This window comes from Sminthopsis crassicaudata, chromosome 5, assembly GCF_048593235.1.
Source record: "Sminthopsis crassicaudata isolate SCR6 chromosome 5, ASM4859323v1, whole genome shotgun sequence".
Lineage (NCBI taxonomy): Eukaryota > Metazoa > Chordata > Mammalia > Dasyuromorphia > Dasyuridae > Sminthopsis > Sminthopsis crassicaudata.
In genome coordinates, this window is record NC_133621.1 from 207521256 (window position 1) to 207544727 (window position 23472).

At 35.7% G+C, this 23472-nt stretch overlaps 1 protein-coding gene across 11 annotated transcripts in view; it reads left to right on the forward strand.

Annotated features, from left to right (window-relative positions):
* Positions 1-23472, forward strand: part of GRIP1 (glutamate receptor interacting protein 1) — a 762478-nt gene that overhangs the window by 655625 nt on the left and 83381 nt on the right. For all 11 annotated transcript variants that reach the window (XM_074269703.1, XM_074269706.1, XM_074269700.1 and 8 more), the window contains one exon: positions 12639-12719. In XM_074269703.1, the coding sequence (XP_074125804.1) occupies positions 12639-12719 (81 nt within the window). The remainder of the gene's footprint in view (positions 1-12638; positions 12720-23472) is intronic.

A 23472-nucleotide genomic window follows, 5' to 3' on the forward strand; every position in this document is an offset into this window, starting at 1 on the left:
TTGTACCCTTCTGAATTTTGTACTACAATTAGTGTCATTTAATTATACAAAATCATAAAATTGATCTAAGTCCTCTACATAATAATTCTTCAAATAATTGATGACAAGTATCAATAGGCAATTTCATCAGTAGAAGATAGAGGTGGAATGGAGAGACACTGATTCTGAAAATAATCTGGGTTTTTAGTATTTTATAAGCTCATTATGAATCAGCAATGTGATATACTACATCCAAAAAATGCCATTTTAAATTGTTTATCACAGAAAGGTTATCAGAATAAGGGATTGAGGTATTTAAATTTTTCCTTGAGATTTTGAAGGAACCCCTCCAAATAGTCCCATTAAGAGCTAATTTTGACAGATGAGGGTGGAGGGGAAAAAGGAGCAGGTAGAGACTGGCCAATGTATCCTGCTAGGTATTACTACACAAAAGCATTTTGATTTAATCTGTTGAGAATTCCCAGAAATAGGTGAACATCTTGCAGTGAACCATGAATAAACTGGCCCTCTCTTCAGTGAGGAGCCCCTGCTCACCCAAACAAAGTGGTCAAGATGTTTTCTGGACAGACTGAGACACAGATCCCAACTTCTGCCTAAATCAGAACTTTGGTTCTCTCAGAAAAGTAAATGCACCTTGTAAGGCAGCCTCATAGACTTGGGGACCTACAAGGTAACAAATTCATTCTCAGCTGCCAGTCAGTCCAACAGTTCTGTCCAGAGGTGAGCTGTGCTAGGGATGAGGCAAGCTCTGGAACAATGAGGGGAAGTCCTCTCCTTGGGAAACAAGCACAGTTCATGATGTGAGCCAAAAAAGTATAAATCAGAAGCTCCAGTTCTGGTCAACACCAAAGTTTCTTCAGGGGGTCAAATGATAAGTATCTGAACAAAGAAGTGATGGACTGCAGATAAAGACTGAAAAACTACACTTTTGGCTGTGGTCAATATGAGAATTTGTATATTTGTTTCAAAGTTTATTACTTTTTCCTTTTTTTTCTTTTTTTTTTTTTAACCAACATGGGGTTAAAGGAAAAATATGAATAGAATGAAAGAAAATAAATTATTTTTACTTGAAAAGATTTTTTTTTAATACTAAGGATCTGAAATAAGAAGGAAATAAGTATTAGATCAGGAACCGAATACATGTTGTGCCAGAGAACAAATTGGAAAGTTTCTTCAGAGCGTCAAATGATAAGTATCTGAACAAAGAAGTGATGGACTGCAGATGAAGACTGAAAAACTACACTTTTGGCTGTGGTCAATATGAGAATTTGTATATTTGTTTCAAAGTTTATTACTTTTTCCTTTTTTTTCTTTTTTTTTTTAACCAACATGGGGGTAAAGGAAAAATATGAATAGAATGAAAGAAAATAAATTATTTTTACTTGAAAAGATTTTTTTTAATACTAAGGATCTGAAATAAGAAAGAAATAAGTATTAGATCAGGAACCGAATACATGTTGTGCCAGAGAACAAATGGGTCATGAGCCCCAACCTAGATCCCCCAACACTTCTGTCCTGTCTGCCATTTCTGCGCTACTGTATTAGAATGATCATGAACTGCATCTTGCTGTGTCCCTTTCTAATTCAATTGTGCCAGAAAAACATAATTAGAGAAAAAGGACCTTGGAGATCTACTGATCTTAACCTTAATGTAATCTGTAACACAGAACAGGTATTTTTAATTTAGTTTCTTCTCACAGACCTCTCATAAAAGAGAACTCACAGCCTCCCATAGGCAACTCATTCTGCCCATAACCAGGTTCCATTGTTAGAAAGTTTTTTTCTTAGGTAAAGCTGAGATCTAAATCTTAGCTTCTGTCCTTTGCTTTTGCTTCTGCCCTTGAACCACATATTATGGTCCTCTCAGATATTCAAAAGCAGCTATTATATGTCTAGTTAAACAACACCAGTTCCAATTACAGCAGGATCTTTGGTCCTTTCCCCATTCTTCTGCTCAATTTTTTCTGGGCTCACCCCATCTTGTCAATGTCCTCACTAAACCGTGGTGCCCCAAATTGAACACAATTCTGCAAAGTCTGTTGGAAGCAGAATACAGAGGAGTTATGGTGATTATAAAGATAATAGCATTTTAAGGATTGCTACGGGACTATAAAATTTCTCATTCTGAATAGTTTGCTTCTATTAATGCATACTAAGATAACACTAGGACAGCAGGGTGGCCCAGTGGATAGAACACTAGGCTAAAATCAAGAAGGCTCCTCTTCCTTCAGATCTGGCCTCAGATACCTTCTGGCAGTGTGACTCTGGACAAGTAACTTAATCTTGTTTGCCTCGGTTTCCTTATCTGTAAAATGTTCTGGAGAAGGAAGGAGCAAATTGTTCCTGTTTCTTTCCAGAAAAAAAAAAACACAAATGGGGTCACAAAAAGTCAGAAAGGACTGAAAGACTGAACAATAACAAAGATAACTCTTGCCTTTTAGCTAATACTACACTATTGACTCATCTGAAGCCTGCATTCCACAGGAATAATCAGGTCTTTTTCATATTAACCACACCTTAACCTTTCTGTATTTGTACAGTTGATATTTTGGTCTCAAATAAGAAACTTTATTTTTATCTTTACTCAATTGTGCCTTATTGGATTTGACTCATGAGTTTTTCTTTTTAGACCTATATTTATACTAAAAAGATAGAGACTGTAACATGATTTCATTAGTATAGAAAACTCCCAAGTAAGTGAACTCTACTGATGAAAATCAACCCCTTCTCCACAATTTCTAGTCGTAGGGCATTTCTTGAGTATTAAGCAGCTACATGACTTAGGACTCCTACTGAGGGTCCATTGTCAGTGTATCAGAAGTGATATTTGAATCTATATTTTATTTTTATGGTTTTTTTTCCTTTTCTAAAGATTTTTTAATTCCAAATTCTCTCGTCTTCCATCTGTTGAAGAGGCAACAAAAGTAAAACATGTCACAAATATGTATAGTCATGCAAAACAAATACTTTTCTTGTGTAAGGAAAGAAGGAAGAGAAGGAGAAAGGAAGAGAGGAAGGAAGGAAAGGAAGAGAGGAAGGAAGGAAAGAAAAGAAGGAAGGACAGAAGGAAGAAAGGAAGGTAGGGAGGACAGAACAGAAGAAAGGAGGGAAAGAAGTCTATTTATGTCTTTCTAAGATTTTGGAGGTCACTATTTGTTATATAGCACAGTAGTGTTCCATCACAATTATGTACCACAACTTGTTCACCCATTCCACAACTTCAGCTGGGCCCTTCCAGCAAGCAAGTCAATCCTTTTATTCTTCTCTAATTGATTCCTTATCTCATTCCCCATAGAAGCTATTACAAAATTCTTTTCCCTCTCCAAATCTTCAATATATCTTTTCCCTAATCCCTTCTGCTAAGGAACAAGTTTCTTACTTTATGGAGACAGTTGAAGTTATTTGACATAAGCTCCCTCCTTTCCCCTTTTCATTTAAAAACTTTCTTGATATCACCCTCCTTTCCCCCCACACTGTCTCTCTTTCTGTATCTCAGTCTTTCTGTCTCTCTGCCTCTGTTTCTCTCTGTGTCTCTCTGTGTGTCTTTATTTGTCTCTTTCTATTTCTGTCTGTCACTGTCTTTCTGTCTCTTTCTGTCTCTCTCTTTCTCTGTCTGTCTGTCTGTCTCTTTCTGTCTCTCCCCCCCCCCCACTTTCTTTCTGCCTCTAACAATGAGGCATGTCTCCTTGCTAAGACCACACCCTGTCTGTGTGTACCCTTGATCCTTTCCCCACTAGTCTCTTCTAGCAGATTCATCCCCTCTCTGTGTAATTCTCTCACTTGGTGATCTCATCCGTTCCCCTGGGTTCAATTACCATCTGTATGCAGATGATTCCAGCCCTACTCTCAGCACCACATAACCATATGCCTGTTGTATATTGAGAACTGAATGTCCCATAGGCATCTCAAACTCAGCATGTTCAAAACAGAACTCATTATCTTTTTCTCCATGCTCATCCCTCTTCTGAACTTCTCTATTGCTATTACAAACATTACTATCCTCCAATTCTTTCAGGTTTGCAACCTCAGTATCATGTCTGACTCCTTATTCAAAGTGAATATCTCAATCAGTCGTGAAATTTTGTAATGTCTTTCTCTGTAATCTCTTAATTATGTCCCCTTTTTTTCCATTCCTGCTACCACACTCTCATCCATATCCATATCATCTCTTATTTGAACAATTGCAATGACCTTACAGTTGGGCTTTTTGCCTCAAATACCCCCCACCCTACTCCAATCCCTACTCCATTCTCTGCACAATTGCCAAAGCAATTTTCCTAAAGTACCTATGTCTGACCATATCAACCCCTCCACTCAATAAACTCTCTGACACATTTATAACCAAATATAAATTTCTCTGTTTGGAATTTAAATTTCTTCATAATCTGACACTTTTCTATCTTTTCATTTTTTAAAAACATGTTACTCTCCACCACTCATTCTCTGGTCCTACCTTACTGGTCATACTGTCCAGAGGATGTTCTGTCTCCCACTTATGTAACTTAGTACTACTAACTCTTATACCTGAATGTGTGCGCTCTCTCTCTTTCTCTCTCTCTTTCTTTCTCTCTCTCTTTCTCTCTCTTTCTCTTCTCTCTCTTTCTCTTCTCTCTCTTTCTCTTCTCTCTCTTTTTCTCTTTCTCTCTCTTTCTCTTCTCTCTCTTTTTCTCTTTCTCTCTCTCTTTCTCTTCTCTCTCTTTCTCTTCTCTCTCTTTTTCTCTTTCTCTCCTCTCTCTTTCTCTTCTCTCTCTTTTTCTCTCTCTCTTTCTCTTCTCTCTCTTTTTCTTTCTCTCTTTCTCTTCTCTCTTTTTCTCTTTCTCTTTCTTTCTATTATCTCTCTCTCTTCTCTCTCTCTCTCTGTCTCTCAGCCATGTCTAATTCTTTGTGACCAAATTTTGGGGCTTTCTTCTCAAAGATATTGATGGTGTTCTCTCTCTGTTTCTCTCTCTCTCAATCATGTCTAATTGTGATCCAATTTTAGGGCTTTCTCGAGCTCATTTTTACGGACGAGGAAACTGAGGCAGACAGGATTAAATGGCTTGCTCAGGATCATATAGTGTCTGAGATAAAATTTGAACTCAGGAAGGTGCGACTTCCTGATTCCAATCCCAGGGCCTATATCCACTGAACCACCTAGCTGCCTTAGAGATCTACTACAACTCTCTCATTTCTTGAATTCCAATCTAGATTAACATTATGGGTCTTCGAAGCCTCTAACTTTATTTGAAAAAGTAGCTCTGGAAATAAATTCATATGAAAGGTCTTTCAAGACTAGCTCTCTTCATCCCTTTATTAAGTCGATATTTCAAAGTTTTGGAGGGGTGTGTGAACGGTATCTAACACATCTCCCTTACCCCATTAATCTCTTTTATTCAGTAGTGCCAAATCTCTTTAATCTCATACATTCTTTCAGGGTGATGAGACCTGATTTGGCAGTCCTCATGCTGTGTTAAGAAGAGGAAGCCAACTAATTGTATAGAAGAGAGGGGGAAAGCTTTATTTACACAAATGTGCTTTTAATTACACATGTCAACAAAAGAAAATGGAAGAGAGTAGGGAGAAAACATATAATGGTCACAGGGATGCTAAGCAAATAAACATCATTTGTTTCCAAATTTGATTTGCTTAATTTACTCCATTATCTCAAGAACTAAAGGCCACATTAACATACTGGAGCGTTTTTCCCCTGGAGTTCTGATTCTTTCAAACCCTTCACGTGAAAAGCTTGTGAATATGTTTATATGAACAGTCACCATGTGAACAGCCACCATGTGAAACTTCATCACACTTGCATTAAAAGTACATTACTGTGTTTAAGCTTGGAATTTTCACAAAGTCACCATTTCTAAATATTGATAATTACTAAGTCACTATTTTAGGGCTGCTAGGGGATACAGTGAAAAAAACACTGTACTTGGACTCAGGAAGACTCATCTTCATGAATTCAAATCTGGCCTTCAACACTAGCTGTGTGACCCTGGGCAAGTCCCTTTCCAGTGTGTTCATCTGTAAAGGGAGCTGGAGAAGGAAATGGCAAACACTACAGTATTTTTGCCAAGAGAACTCCAAATGGGATCATGAAGAATCAGATACAGCTAAACACAAACACAGTCACTATTTCGGATGAGTGCTTCTACAAAGAGGTACCAGTATACAGAGAGTAATATGTTTTAAAGGTATCCAGAGTAGGCTAGGATTTCCAAATAATCTGATTTCATGAATTTCCCTTTATGGACAAGTTCAGGAAATCATTCCTAATCACATATGCTTCATCTCTCTGTTTTACACACACACACACACACACACACACACACACACACACACACACACACACACACCTTCTTGAATAAGAACCTAGATTCACTTCAACAGTATATTTCCAAAACCATTTATTATGCACCTCCTGAATATAAGGGACTCTGTTAGGCTTGCTTCAGGTAGTAGGAATTTCTGCCAAAATTCACTTCTGCTCTCCTTTGTTCTCTCTTCCCTTTCTGCTATCCTAATCTTACCTTACTTTTTATCATATCTTTTTCTTTTTCACTATTTTCTCCTTTAGGAATTTTATCCACTTTAATAATGTTAGTAGAAATGACTCCTAATTTCTGAATATCCACTTCTCATCTCTCCCCTGAAAGCCAATCCCATAACGTCAGATGCATGATGGATATTGGATATTTCTCCAGCACTTCAAAATTAACATGTCAAAATTGAACTCATCACCTTCCTCCTTACTTTCCACTTTCTTTATTTCTGTTGATGGCAACACCATTCTTTTTTTATTTTATTAAAGCTTTTATTTTAAAAACAAGCATATATCATTTTTCAACATTGACTCTTGCAAAACTTTGTGTTCCAAATTTTTCCTCCATGCCCTAGCCTCTCCCTAGATGACAAATAATCCAATGTATGTTAAAGATGTGCAATTCTTCTACACATATTTCTACAATTATTGTGCTGCATTAAAAAAAATCAGACCAAAAAGGGAAAAAATGAGAAAGAAAACAAAATGCAAGTAAACAACAAAAAGAGTGAGAATGCTATGTTGTGATCCACACTCAGTTCCTGCAATCCTCTCTCTAGATGTAGATGGCTTTCTTCATCACAAGGCCATTGGAACTTGCCTGAATCATCTCATTGTTGAAAAGAACCATGTCTGTCAGAATTGATCATTATATAATCTTGCTGTTGCTCTATACAGTGAACTCCTGGTTCTGCTCATTTCACTTAGCATTAGTCCATGTCTTTCCAGGCTCTCTGAAATAAACCTGTTGATTATTTCTTATAGAACAATAATATTCCATAGCATTCATATACCACAACTTATTCAGCCATTCTCCAATTGAGGGGCATCCACAGTTTCTTGTCATTACAGAAAGGGCTGCCACAAACCTTTTGCACATATAGATCCCTTTCCTTTCTTTAAAATGTTTTTGGGACATAAGCCAGTAAAAACACTGCTGGATCAGAGGGTATGCACAGTTTGATAGCTCTTTGGGCATAGTTCCAAATTGCTCTCCAGAATGGTTGATCAGTTCACAACTTTACCAATAATGTATTGTCCCAGTTTTCCCACATCCCCTTCAATATTCATCATTATTTTTTCTTAACATCTTAGCCAATCTAAGAGGTATGTAATAGTTCTTCAGAGTTGTCTTAATTTACATTTCTCTAATCAATAGTGTTTTAGAATATCTTTTCATATGATTAGAAATGTTTTCAATTTCTTCATCTGAAAATTGTCTGTTCATATGCTTTGACCATTTATCAGTTGGAGAATGGGTTGAATTCTTATAAATTTGAGTCAAATCTATATATTTTAAAAATTAGTCCTTTATCGGTACCCTTGAACATAAAATTTTTTTTCCCAGTTTATTACTTCCCTTCTGTTCTTGTCTGCATTGGCTTTGTTTGTACAAAAACTTTTTAACTTTATTGAATACAAAATAGATAATTTTGATTATATTATGTACTTCAGTTCTTCTTTGGCCCAAAATTTCTTCCTTCTCCATAGGTCTAAGAGGTAAACTATCCTATGTTCTTCTAATTTGCTTATAATGTCATTCTTTATGTCTAAATCATGAACCCATTTCAACCTTATCTTGTTATGTGGTGTTAGAGGAGGGTCAATGCCTAGTTTCTGCCACACTACTTTCCAGTTTTCCCAGCAGTTTTTGTGAAATAGTGAGTTCTTGTATCAAAAACTGGAGTCTTTGGTTTTGTCAAACACTAGATTTCTATAGTCATTGATTATTTTATCCTGTAAACCTAACCTATTCCACTGATTGACTACTCTATTTCTTGGCCAATACCAAATGGTTTTGATGACTGCTGCTTTATAATATAGTTTTAGGTCTGCTATAGCAAGGCTACCATCATTTGCATTTTTTTCATTAATTCTCCTGAAATTCTTGACCTTTTATTCTTCTAGATGAACTTTGTTATTATTTTTCTACATATATAAAATAATTTCTTGCGAATTTTATTGGTATGATACTAAATAGGCAGATTAATTTAGGTTAAATTGTTATTTTTATTACATTATATACCCTATATTATATTAACTCAGCCTACCCATGATATTTTCCCAATTGATTAAATCTGACTTTATTTGTGTGGAAAGTGTTTTGTAGTTTTGTTTATATAGTTCCTGACTTTGCCTTGGCAGGTAGACTCCCAAATATTTTATGTTATCTACAGTTATTTAAAATAGAATTTCCTTTTGTATCTCTTGCTGATGGACTTTGTTAGTAATATATAAAAATGCTGATGATTTATGTGGATTTATTTCTATATATTACCATGGATATTCATGGATACTTTTTCATGTGCAAAGGCTATTTTTACATCTTTTATCTTTAGTGTGCTATAACTGTTTCTTTATATATGTATAATTTTTTCCAATATCTCACATCACTGTCTTTCAGTTTTATTGTTTTCATTAAGTTAAAATAAGCTGGAAAGTAGCAATTTGAAAATATATATTCATTGCAACTTGGAAAGTTAGTATTAATACCATTTATAAGACATGGAGTTTGAAAGAATTGTAGAGATGATCCAAATCTATTCTAATCCCCTCATTTTAATAGATGGAGGAGAGTTTGGTTTGCTTCTGGTAAATAATTGGTGGTACTTTTTAATGACAGCCCCATTCATTTTAATGAAGTGATTGATAACATTTCTTGTTTGGAAGTTTCCTCAGACCTACCAAAATAAATTTTCTAAATGATAGGTCTAACCACATTATTCCCCTGTTTAAGCATCTTTAGTAGCTTTTTGTTACTCGTCAAATCAAATCAAATTCTTTACTTTGGCATGGAAGACCCAAATTCATCGTTCTAACCTCAGAGCAAACTATTCCCTTTCATCTATTCCATATTACAAACAAACTGGGCTACTGGCTTCCCCTCAAACTCATCTTCTTTCCCCTACCTCCATGCATTCAATAGATTCATTCTTATTTTTGAAATAGATGTCTCTGTCTCTTCTCTTTCCTCAAAATCCAGCCCAGATACGTCTCAGCTTAGAGGATAGATGAGAATTTAATGTTTGAAATTAGTAGCCTACTGATTTGGAGAGCGATTTGGAACTATGCTCAAAAGGCTATCAAATGTGCATACCCTTTGATCCAGCAGTGTTTCTACTCAGTCTGTATCCCAAAGAGATCATAAAAAAAGGGAAAAGGACTCACATGTGCAAAAAAAATATTTGTGGCAGCCCTTTTTGTACTGGCAAGGAATTGGAAACTGAGTGGATATCCCTAAGTTGGAGAGTATCTGAACAAGTTATAGTATATGAATGTTATGGAATGTTATTGTTCTATATGAAATGATGAGCAGGCTGATTTCAGAGAACTTGGAAAGACTTATATAAGAACCAAGAGAACCTTGTAAACAGCAACAAGAATATGTGACGATCAACTATGATGGACTTGGCTCTTTTCAATAATGAGGTGATTTAAGGCAATTGCAATAGACTTGTGTTGGAAAGAGCCATCTGCATCCAGAGAGAAGACTATAAAGACTAAATATGGATCATAACATAGTATTTTCACCTTTTTTATTGTTTATTTTTTTCTTTCTAACTTTTTCTTTTGATATGATTTTTGTTGCACAGCATGATAGATGTGAAAATTTGTTTAGAAGAATTGCACATGTGTAACATGTATTGAATTGCTTGCTGTCTGGGGGAAAGGAGAAGGTAGGGAAAAAATTTGGAACACAAGATTTTGCAGGGGTAAATATTGAAAACTAACTTTGCATATATTTTGAAATAAAAAACTATTTAAAAAAAAAGAAGTTAGGAGTCACCTACACAAAAGTGATAAATGAAGCTATGGAAGTAGATGAAGTTGCTAGGAATAAAATATTGAGAGAGAAAAAGATATGATAAAAAGTAATTCTCCACAAAGCCTTTTCTTATTTTTCCCCCTTCTTCAGTCCATTTTATTAAATATATTTTACTGGATTTCATGTTTGCTTCATCATATCCTGTCTTGGATCATATTATTTATGTAAATGTCATGATCCCTTTATTAGATCATTTCTCTGAGGGCAATAGTTACTCAGTTGTTTTCAGTCTTGTTCTGATTCTTGGGACCCCATATGTAGTTTTCTTGGCAAAGATAATGGAGTGGTTTGCCATTTCCTTCAACAGTTCTTTTTACAGATGAGACACTGAGACAAAAAGGATTAAGTGATTTGCTCAGGATCCCAAAATTAGCATATGGGGCCATATTTGAACTCAGGAAGATGTCTTCCTGACTCCAGACCCAGTATTTTGAAGACAGATATTACAATTCACTATCTTTTTTTATTCCTGGCACCTAGCACAGTGACTTATAGATTTGTACCTATAAATGTTTGTTATTTTGAACTGACTCTTTCTATGATAAGGTTCCTTGAATCCCCTTATAATTTGGGTGCTTGTGAAGAGAATTTTAAATTTCCTTAATACTTCATATTTTGTTCATGGGATGTTGACATTTCTTTTTTCATTCTCCAACTTTCTTCCTTTTTCTTACAATCAATCCAATCAATAAGTAAATGGATTTTTTTTCTTGTAGAATAAAGGCATTACCTCAAATTTGCAGATAACACAAAACTACTCTTCACTGTCAACAATTTGCTCAATCATATTTGCTCTGAAATTTAGCAATTTTAAGGGTTGATGAGTAGACAGTTGGGGAAGAAAATGAAAGAGCTGCAGATTTGGGGAAAAAGCAGGTGAGCCACATGATTCATCAGAGGAGTTAACTGAATGATGAAGAAAGCAACTATAGAAAACCTGAGGGAGAATGCCTTCTTACTTTACCATTGTTTTTTATTAACTGTGCTGTGACTCAACCACATAAGTGTTAACTGTTATTATTCAGTAAACCTTCATTAGCACTTACTATGCGTCAGATACAAATGCTAAAAAATAAAACTATATCTACCAAGGGCCACAGAGAGGCAAATTTTTCTTCCAAATTTTAGATTCTCTAAATGTTCTCATTTACCAAGGGGTATTCACAAAGAATTGCTGAAGATCAAAGATTTTCTGAACTACTCCTTCTGTGGGAAATCTCCATCTTCACAATGACTTATAAAACTTATAAAGATATAGAAGATGAATTATTTGCGTTATTATATACACTTCTATCCTTGATTCATGAGGACGTTCAAAAGGGAATTATGAGAAAGAGAAAATGAGATAAATGGCATAGAGAAAAGAACATGGAATTAAAAGTTAAGAAGACCTGAGTGTGAATCCTGACTCTATTAATAACTATGTGACCTTAGTCAAGTTATTCCTCAATTACTTCATTTTCCTCATATATATTACAAATGGTTCTCTCCAACTCTAAATTCTAGGCTCCTAAAATCACAATAATAGCATGAACAATTGCATTCATAGAGTTTAAGATTTGTAAAGTGCTTTAATAATGACTAATATTTATAGAGCATTTATATGTTCTAAACATTGACCTTAGTATTTTATAATTATTATCTCATTTGAGTCTCATAACATCCTTGGGAGGATTATAGATAATATCCTACTTTTACCATTCAGGAAACTGAGACAGATTGGTTAAATGAATTATCCAGCATCACATACTTAGTAAGTATTTGAGGTCACATTTGAATTCAGGTCTTCTTTAGAATCTAGGTTCAGTACTCTATCAGTATACTGCACTACCTAGCTGACAGTCAAAGAGACAATTTATGTCATTTTTATCACTGTGGATAACTTAAGGAAATCCTACATTGCAATGATATGGGAGATGTATTTATTTTAAAATTAATAATTTGAATGTGTAGATTCAAGGGCCCAAATTATCTAGTGAGACCCCACAGAGAAGGTGGCCTTTAATTTGGGTTTCAAATGATAGGATTTGGCAAAGTGGAATATAAAAGGAGAAATAAGCCAACTAGAATGTTATTGCTAGACATTCATGGTCCCATAAAATATGTATGTCACTAGCATTTTGGAGCCAGAGAATATTTTGCAGAACTTAGCCCATTTCCTCATCATTCCTACATTTTATGATTGGCAATCATAATGCAAGTATTCCTAATGCATTTTCATTTGCTGGTGCTCAATATCCTTCCTGGTGTCCTGTAAATATCATAAATCAACTTTGTTTCTCATTACAGAGTCTGTAATTCCAAGCAGTGGAACATTTCATGTGAAGCTACCCAAGAAACACAGTGTGGAGCTTGGAATCACCATAAGCTGTAAGTAAATCCTGTTTCTTTATCTTGTTTGATCAGAGCAACAAAAAGAATCGCCTTATTTTCCAAGGACTTAACAAATGTTGCAAGTCTTACTTATTGGAAGATCACCAAGTTTTCTGTGTCGATAGGCTATAGATATATATATGTTTTCTTACTGTTTAATAGAGCCATATAAATGGCTTTTGGAAATCATCAGGCTTACAGAAATTCTGGTTAAGTTGTAAAAATTATATTGGCCCCACATTTATTTACTTCTATATTTCAAACCCTAGAATTCTACTTCTGTACAATGCCATGTCCCTCCCAGAAAAAGCATCTCTCTGTAACAAATGGATCCTTAATTCCTTCTCAACATAGATTATAATGAAAACAAAAAGAAAGGAGGAATAAAGCATTTTAAATTTCTCTAAAGTCTCCATTCTCTTTGGACTTTGAACATATAATTCTTTTACTAAAGAAATTCTGAAAATTCTGTATCACAGTAGAGTTATGCAGATTGAGCATTGATCCTCTAGGCTTTGAATGCCAATAATCAAAGTTAACCATAAGGATAGTAAGAAATTCAGCCATGGAAACCAAATAAGGCAAGCACCTTGGTCACTGTTAGACCAGGCCTCTGCTTAAGAATCCTATCTAGACTATATAATAGTCTAATAAAAATCTGAGAGTATCAAAGATGTGTGCATGATCTGGAGCATGGTAAGCAGAAATAATTTAAAATTCTCCATTGTGGAATATAAATCAAGGCTGAATATATAATTCAACCTTGAGAAAATAGTATTAACCAAGGTTGGAAACAAGGGGATAAAATGGAAATTTCATACATATGAATTTTAAAAAATTATTCAGCATTGGAAAAGAATGATTCCGCAACTCTGTATTTAAAGAACTCCAAAAAGAAAGAAAGTTAAGTCATTGAGCACCTGCTATGTACCAAACACTGGGCCAAGTGCTGGTCATACAGAGAAAGGAAAGAAAACAGGCTCTTCCTCTTTAGGAATTGGAGTTTTAGAGTCTAATGGAAGAGCTCAAAGTCTAGTCAAGTCAACAAGCATATATTAAGTGCCTGCTATATACTGGAGATACAAAAAAATATGAAAGGAATCCCTACCCTCAAAGAACTTACAATTTAACATAAGCAACTCAAAAAGATTACAGTCCAGTGCAAATAACCATGTGCAAACTAAAGATGTGCAGGCTAAATTGGAAATAATCTAAGAGGAAAGGAGTTAAAAATTAATTAAAGGCTTTAGACAGATGAGATTTTACCTGAAACTTGAATTAAACTACATAGCTAGGAGGTAGAGACAAGGATTAAGGAATCTCCCTCCAAGTAAAGTAAGTAGGTTTTATTATTCAGTTATTTTTCAGTTGTGTTCAATTCTTTATATTGCCATTTGAGCTTCTCTTGGCAGAAATACTGGAGTGGCCTATTGCTTCCTTCTCCAGCTCATTTCATAAATGAGGAATCTGAGACAAATAAGGTTAAGTGACTTACCCACAGTCACACCACTAATTCCTGAGGCCCTATTTGAACTCAGGTCCTTCTTACTTGCAATGCTCTATCCATTTCACTGTCTAGCTTCTCAAGGAAGATAATTTTAAATATGAGGAACAATCAGTAAAAATGGAAAATAGAGTATTTTGTGCACAGTTTCACAAAATCTTAGAATATGTGGAGAAAGCCATGGAGGAAACCTCAAAACCAAGAGGTTTTTTTTTAAGTCTTTATTGAAAAAATGTTATTATATAATAATATATATATATATATATCCTATTCTAGCCTTTTCTGTTATATTTCCTTAGTTTAGTCAGTTCAAAAATTTGACAATGCACTTGGTCCCTTGGTACTTTTTGTCACATTCCCCTTCTAAATATCAGCTATCTCCTGAAGAGATTGACTTGAAAGAATGTGAAGAAACCATCTAGTTCAACCTGCTTATTGTACACAGGAGGTAACTGAGGCCTAGGGAAGGTTAAGTGACTCTCACAACCATGGATGAGTGGCAGGATATGAATCTAGATCCTCCAATTGAGAGCCATTATACTGTACTTCTTCCCTTGGTTTCTGTGTAAATAATAGCATACCACATTGGAGGGGTTTGTTTATTTTTATTTTTTAGTGGGTAATAGTTATTGGGTAGATGTTATTAACCATTAACTCCCAGACTATTTACCCTAATATAATGTAAATCGAAATCCTATTAGGATATAGAACATGAGATCTCCTTTGTTTCTAAAGAATAAATGTTTTCACTATTGAATTGACATAAAGGATTCAATTTAGCTAATGCTTTAATTCATGAAACCTTGATATACTACATAAGTCTGTTATTATTATTATTATTATTATTATTATTATTATTACCACGCTTAACTTTGGGATTTTAGTGCATATGTTGGTTTCATATGTCAAAGAGTTCAGTTACTGAGAGATAGGAAATAGATTCCAGTATTTATTCTTTTTTTCCAGTATTTTTTCTTAAAAACCTCAGAAGATTTAGCTATTTGAATATATTTTAGTTAGACCTATTTTTTGTTAGATTCAGTGAGTTGGCTCTACTTTTAGTTAAAACAGGTTATGTCAGGATAAACTTCTTAACTATTAAGTTTGGCCCAAAATGGAATGGGTTGATTTATAATTTCCTTCAATGCAGGTCTTTAAGCAAGAGTGGGACTTGTCAGGTATTTTGTAATAGGGGTTGTTTTTCCATTATGGATTAAACCACATGATTATTGAAGGTCCTTCTGGCTTTGAAAAATCTGAGAGTATCAAAGATGTGTGCATGATGGTTAGCCCCACTTGTTCTCAGATTCTAATGATGTGAGTTTGAGGCACTTTTTTTATTAGCTTATTACCTTTCCTGTTCCCATGCCTAACTTAATGTTTGCTGACTGACCTAGATTCTCTCTCTCTTCTCTTCTCCTTGAGAGAGGTGATCATAGCCTTACTCTTAATCAGTTTTGTCTCATGAATCCCTTCATCTAGCTGAAGAAGCTTTGGGCCATTTCTCAGGATAATGTCTGTTGCCTACATTTATAATTGGAGGAAGTGCTAAATTTCATTTAGAGGTTAGTGAAAATAAAGATGTCCTTTGTGTCATGTGGTAGTAGGAGTCAAAAACTAGACAGTCTGCTAAGAGAATAGATCTTTTTAAATACCTTCCCTTGATTTAATACAGAATTCTGTGAATTCATGATAAGTTGTCTTTCTAGAGTCTTGAATCTATCCTTGGATTTCAAATTCATTAAGACCTCTCCCCCAGTCAGTGGAGATTTTAGGTGTCTGTTGGGCTTGCCCAGATAGTTCTTTCTTGAGAAACTTCTGAAATCCTGAACCTTGTTCACTAGTGATATGGCCTCAACTGTTGGAACCCAAATGGCATTTTGGCAGCCACCATGTGTAACTTCATGGATGCACTGTCTCAAGTGATTTTTTTATGTTCTTGATGTCAGGGGAATAGTTGCTAGGTCTGGGGGTCCCAACACATATTTAGGGAATACTGAGACAAGATTTGCCATTATTACATCAGAAATTTAGCCAGAACTAGGCTCTTTTCAACAGTGAGGTGATTCAGGCCAGGAGATAGTTGACTTGATATCCTTCGAGATTCCCCTCTTCCAGGGACATTCTGCAGTTTCCTCTAGCCATTGCTCCAACCAGCAGGATTTCAATGGGCAGATAGGAGGATAAGGACATTGTAGACAGAGGAAGCAGTGTGAGCCAAGTTCAGGAACTAAAAGAATGAGCCATGTTGAGGAGTTGAAGACCGACCCAAGTTTAGCTGGAGCAGGGGGTATATGAAGGGAAGTAGAGGGAGATGAGCAAAGCCAAGTTGAGCTACTATTCATGAAGGATGGATATTGTAATATTACTTTTCATAAAATAATGCTGATAATAAAGCCAGAAGCAAGAAGCATGCATTATGAACATTGCCTCGGGGACAGCTCATTTGAGTCCCCTTCTGAGCTAGCAGCTATTGGGATAATTTAGTAGTGATGAGTAGAGAGAGCAACAGACACAACTTGCCACTGGTCATTTGCAAGGTTGGAGAAGTTAATGAAGACTTACTAGTAAAAGTGACCAGTGCCTCTGGCTGTTACTGTTTCTTGCAAGACCCATTCATTCTATCTTCTGTCTCCATAAGTGTTCTCTGGCCATCCCTCGTGCCCTCTTCATCTCTGGCTCCTTGATTCCTTGGCTTTCTTCAAATCCCTGATAAAATCCTTCTTTTTTCTCCCACAAAGCCTTTCCTCATCTCTCTTAAGGCTAGTGCTTTCTCTTCAGTTATCTCCAATTTATCCTATTTATATCATGTTTGCACCTAGTTGTTTAAACGTTGTCTCTTCCATCAGACTGAGCTTCTTGAGATCAGAGTCTGCTTTTTATCTCTCTTTTCATTCCTGTTAGCACAGTGCCTGACATGTAGAAAGTACTTATTTAATAATTTCTTGATTAACTGGCTCAATGGAAACATGTAACTGCCAAAAATGACTTCTACAAATTGAGACTATAAATTCTTAATTATAACTCTAAAGATACATGCACAAACATTCAAATAAAATTAAATTATGTTTTAAAAAACAATCAGTACTTTTTAAAGAATCTGAATTAGGGGATACTTTGGCTTATTTTGATATGGAATGAAAATAAAATTAAAATGGGAAATAAAGGAAAAAAATATTTCCACGTCTTTTTATATCCATCTAAATCTGTGTGTATTGTGTGTATATGTATGTGAATGCAGAGAGAGAGAGAGAGAGAGAGAGAGAGAGAGAGAGAGAGAGAGAGAGAGAGAGAGAGAGAGAGAGGGGAAGGAAGGAAGCAGACATGTCCTGTTCCATCAAGGTTCTGGCAGAGACACCAAAAAAAAATATTGGAAGGGATGGGGGGAGGTGTTAGCCCAACGGGAAACCACAGCAAAAGGAATAGCACTATGTCAAGAAGCTCTTCTGCCCATCAGGAAGGAAAATGTGCATAGAGAGTAGAATTAGTCTCCTGCAGAAAGGAGGATGCAAGAAAAAGAACAGCAGTCCACTATATATTTTCCTTTTGACTTTCCCACAATTTCTGGTCAACTCACATATGTAATTACTTTCCTTTCTCTGTAGCCCAACCTGCGGGTTAGAGGCAGAAATAGTATCTTCTGCCCTTTAAACTTTAAGCCAAATTTGATAGTCATTGGGGGGTGATATCCCTTTTTTAAGAAACAGGTTACTTTTGAAGTATGATGTCCCCATACTATTAATCCTCTCAACCACCATCTAAGTCTTGTGAATCCTTGTTGCCTTCTTTTCTGAGATCAGTGTGTTCTGCTGGGTTGAGGGGGAGAGGAGGGTATCTTATTATATCCCTATTTCCAAATAGCTAGAATGAGGTATGAATGAAAAAATAAAATAAAACTGTAAGGAGCTTCTTAATATGCACTTTTATTTTAACCCAATAGTAAAATCTATTATTACTATTACTATTCCATCTCTATTAAATGCTTCATTATGATGTTGAAAATGAACCTGGATCCTCAAACACTCTGTCAGTGGAGCACAATGTCTGGTAGGGTCTCTCAGGATGGAAACATTTCAAGTTTGGGCCCAGCTATAAGCAGTTTCTTGTCCAAATACAGGCTTAGCTAATTGTGCAGAGACTAATCTCCAGAAAGCTGGTCACCTGCCAGGTGAAGTGGGCACAGGGAAAGAAGAAGGGGAACAGCAAGTGTTCCTGAAGTATCTCCTATTAAGGCATGGAAAAGATGATTTTTCTCTCTTGTCCAAGTAACATATATGCTAATGAAATCTTGAATCTTTTCGAGTGTTGAATTCTGGGTATCGCACTGAAGTGTATCGTTCTGTAGCAAGATAGATAGCAGCGATCCTAACTTTATTTGCTAAGGGAATGGCTCTTTGGCAGTTTTCATGTTTTGGCTCTACTTCGATTAATTATCGTCACTAGAAATTCATGTTTCCTCTTGAGTAGCATTCCTATTCTGGGAATGAAGAATCAGAATTTGATCTTGAACTTGACAAAAGTTCATTTTCATTCTTACCCAGAGCATGGTTCTGCATGCAATGCTTTCCAAGTATTGAACACTAGGAGTACACCATCTGATGGAGAGTGCCGTAACACAGACAGATATTGAACCCACATCAACCAATGCATATATAATGAGTGTGCAGAATATCTGCCCCATGTATAAGCCTTTATTTGATGTTAGCCTGGTGATAATGTTATAAATCTTTAAACTCTATAGGGAAAGGCTGACTGCATTTGTGCTGTTTGATTTTCTTGTTACTCAATAAAATTTCTATTTCCTAATCAATTGGGTTTTGTGAATTTGACACAAGGGGGAAGCAGTGAAAATTCTAATTGTGTTAGAGTTTCTATCAGAAATGGGGCCACAGAAAAGTATAGCAATCATTCCTGTTAAGTTTTCATGTCCTCTGAGTACACAGTCTTACTTATTTAACTCTTTCCCCTTACCAAAACTTTTCCTATATTTCAGAAGGAAAGCTCTTGTCTCTGAGAAACACCTCATTAAAGCATTTCACACTTGGTTTACTGCTCACTCTGCCATACCTAATTAACTCGGAAATGACTCACTGTGATTTTGAACGTGGTGAGCAGTTTTAGGCTAATTTTCTTAAGTTCCAGATGAGGCGTTTATAGCACATTAGCATCAGACATTCCTTTTATTGATGTTACTGCTATAATATGAAGTGATTCATTGTAACATTGTGGGGGGTTTTGTGGGTTTTGTGTGTATGTACTTTTTTTTTTTTTTTTTTAGGAAAATGAAATAGCCCAGTAGGATGGATGTTGAGAGAGCTCATTCTGATTTGACTGATCCTCTCTCCAATAAGATGCCAATTTCATCCCTTCTTCCACATGTCCCTTTGAATTCACTCAGATCTTTTGTGCCTCTAACCTGTACTAGATAGTTAGGGAAGTTGAAAATAGATTCTCAAAAGGTTGAAATAGGTGGAGATGAATTTTTAAAAGTGCATTGCAAATATAGGGAAGGAATGACCAATGGAAGTACATGCATGTGAATATATATATAATTTGAGATTAAGGAATCACTATTAAAGCAGTTCACATGTAATATAAAATGTATGAAAAGTATTAGTATAAAAATTATTTGAAAAGAAAAAAAAAGAAAATAGATTCTTTCTGGTGATGAACTAAAAGCTGCATCAAACCACCTAGTGATATTTTTTTCTGATAGCTTTCTGCACTCTGTGACTTATGTGAGCATATCTTTCTGAGAGAGTTCTGATCTACAGATAGAGGAATAATGTTCTTGTTGAACCCATTCTCCCAGTTCCTGATTACGTAAGATAAGATGTAATGTTTTCTGTTTTAATAAATTTATAGATGTGACTTTTATTTTTACTTTACTTGGGGCTTATTTGTAGGGCTAACATGAAGATTCTTGTTATTTCATGTATAATCATAAAATTTTTGCTGATGAGGACTAAATAAGTCTATAATTCTTTCTCTACCACAACTCCCTTATATTTTAAGTAACAGAAAGAATATTGTTACCATTTTTACAAACTTTATAGCAAAACCCATGCTCATTAGTCCATCTGGAAAGCAACTAAATCCATAGAGATATATGTGGATGTGTGTGTGTATTATATATATATGTATATATATGTATGTATGTGTGTATGTATGTATGTATAACCCAATTAAGGCTAAATGGTTAAATGGTTTTATATAAGTTAGATAATTTCTTCAACTACTTGAATCATTTACCTTAGAAACAGAAACTTCATTCAAGTGTCATGAATTTCATAGGTTCAAGAGAACCTTACTGATTTAGTAGAAAGGGCTTGAAATTTTCAGTCAGAGGACTTTAATGTGAATGATTGACTGTGACTTTCCATCTCTTGTGTAATTTTAAACAAGTTACATCCCATCCCTTCTCTAGATTTTAGTTTCACCATTTACAAAATGAAGTGACTGAAGTAAGTTTCCTAAGGTTCATCCTAGCTCAAAACCTATGATTTTTATATTGATTTTTTTCTAGAAAACATAATATCCCTATATTTAATATGAAGATGAGCTTCTTTTGTTCTATAGAAGATAGCAGAAGGGAAGGAAAAGAGAAAGAGAAGAAGGGAACAGAGAATGAGAGAATTTATGAATAAAGCAACATGATTTAAGCCAAAGGAGTATTCTTCAGAGTCCAAGAAAGGAATGGTCTTTCTCATTCAGAGAGTAAGGGATTAAGGACAGGGCTCCTGTACATCCATGGTCAAGAATTCTACTGTTCTTTATCTTTTTTTGCATCATGAACCTCTTTGTCAATGTCAGAATAATATTTTTAGATACAAAAAATAAAATTCTTAGGATTGGAAATCAATTACATTGAAATACAGATCTCAAAATATTTTAAAAAATAAAACAAGTTTCCCGTAATTTGTAAACTCCTAGAAGTCAGGGACTGTCAGTATTTTTATTTATATCCCCCAGGCTTAACACATAGTACTCGAAGATTAGCATTGCTGGGGAGAGGGCTCCTGAGCTCTTTTTGAGACTGTTTAATTATCTTTGGTGTCCACCTTTCATATAATTTTCACCTATGGCTCCAAGAAGCTGTAGTATGCATAGACTAAATAATTAGATGGTCTATATAACTTAGATAATTTCTTCAATCCTTGAACCATGTACCTTGGAAAATAGAAACTCCATTCATGTATTGTGAATTTCATAGGTTTAGGAGAATCCAGTAAAAATGTTTTCACAGACAGACTAAACTAGGTTATAAACACACAGGCCCCAAACCTGTCTGTGAGCTAAGGGGATGTCTACCCCAACCACATGAAGACTTCCCCTGGTAGAATGGTCGGATGAAATCAATGTATTCTAAGGAAAGTGGCTCAAGCAGACTCTGAGGAATGCTTAGAGCTTGGTCAGACATTGAAGGTCATCCACTGCATCCTGGGCCATCACCAGTCTTCCTGACTCTTGTCTTGCCATTGTACTTTGATGACTCTGGAAGAAACAATGAGGCTGTTAACTTTGTACAACATGACCTCACTTATATCCAATCCATACACAAATCAAGACATCACCTATTGCATCGTGATGTTACTTGTCTTCTTACTAAACAAAGGACCACTACCAACAATAAATGATTATTGACTGAGTGACTCAAGGGTTCAGAAGTCCTAGTCTAGAGTAAGCAAGGTAACAGTAAGTTCCTTACATTTCTAACATCCAGGACAAATCTGGACTAGGCAAGGAAGAAGGTATTTGTTTCACCACCTGGGGTCTCCAGTATCTTGAGAGTTACTCAATTACTCAGTCAATCTTCAATTAATTATTAAGCACTCACTTTATAATATGCACTGATGATATAAAAAAGATAAAAATCCAGTCCTTCCCCTCAAGGAGCTCACATTCTAAGAGGGAAGACAGCATACAAAAATTATAGACAAAATATACATAGTGTAAGTGGAAGACAATCCCAGAGTGAACACACCAGCTGTTTGGGGAAAAGAACCAGAAAAACCTCCTGCTTAAGAGTTGAAGCTGAGAAATTTGAATTGAGTCTTGAAGGAAGCCAGATAACTGAGGTGAAGAGGGAGAGCACTGGGGGGAGACACTGGCACATGACCAACCAGCATGGCATAGTGGGCAGGATTGCCCAGAACAGCATGGTGGGAAACACTGGCACAGAACCAACCAGCACAGCATGATGGGAGACACTGGCACAGAACCAACCAGCATGGCATGGTGGGAGACACTGGCTTAGGACTGCCCAGCATGGCATGCCCTTGCCCAATCTAGGTGGCACAAGTGTGAATATTGAGTTAAATTATTATAAAGAAGTTTCTTCAAGATTTTACCTCTAAGAGTTTAATCAAATTATGTGAATCTACATTAGTTAGGAACCTAGAGCTCGGGGCAGTTAGGTGGCACAGTGGTACCGGACCTGGACTCAGGAAACTTTTCCTCTTAAGTTCAAATCTGACTTCAGACACTTAACAGTTATGTGACTCTGGCCAAATCACTTAACCTTAATTGCATCAGTTTCCTCATCTGCAAAATGAGCTGGAGAAGGAACTGGCACATGAGTATTTCTGCAAAGAAAACTTCAAATTGTATCACAAAGAGCTGGACAAGACTGGAAAATGACTGAAAAACAACAAAAGAATTCACCCTACCATTCAGCCTAAAGAGGAATGGCTTTGGACAACTGAGGAAGAAGGGGCAAAGTCAGGGAAATGAAGGAAATAGCTAAGAAAAATTAAGGCCTAAGCTATGCATATCAAACTAAGATTAACTAATAAAACCTCCACAACTTGTAAAGTTCCCCTTTGGCTTATTGTTGTAATTCTTCTATAAAACTATTAAAAATCACGTAAAGGTTATGAATAATTTCTCACTGTCTGTAGGCCCATAGCGCTGCTACATGTGGGATAACAGATTTCATGGGGTAGGCTTTTGAACAGTTTTTAGTCACTGATTTTCATTTCTCCCATTTTACACTTTAGCTTCCCCCTGTGACTCCATATGAGGCATTTGGGTTACCATACAAAATTAAATTTACTTTCCAGTAAAAAGAAATCATTTCAGTCTTAAAGGAAACTGGGTATCTGATCTCAAAATAACTCAAGAAGCCCTGTCTTATCTGTTAGTCACTTTAAGTTATGTTTTCACAGTAATCTCTGTTGATGGTGGTAGGGTCCTCCATATAGAAAATTCTCTGTTCAATCAGTTTCTCTTCCCTTTTCCATTCTC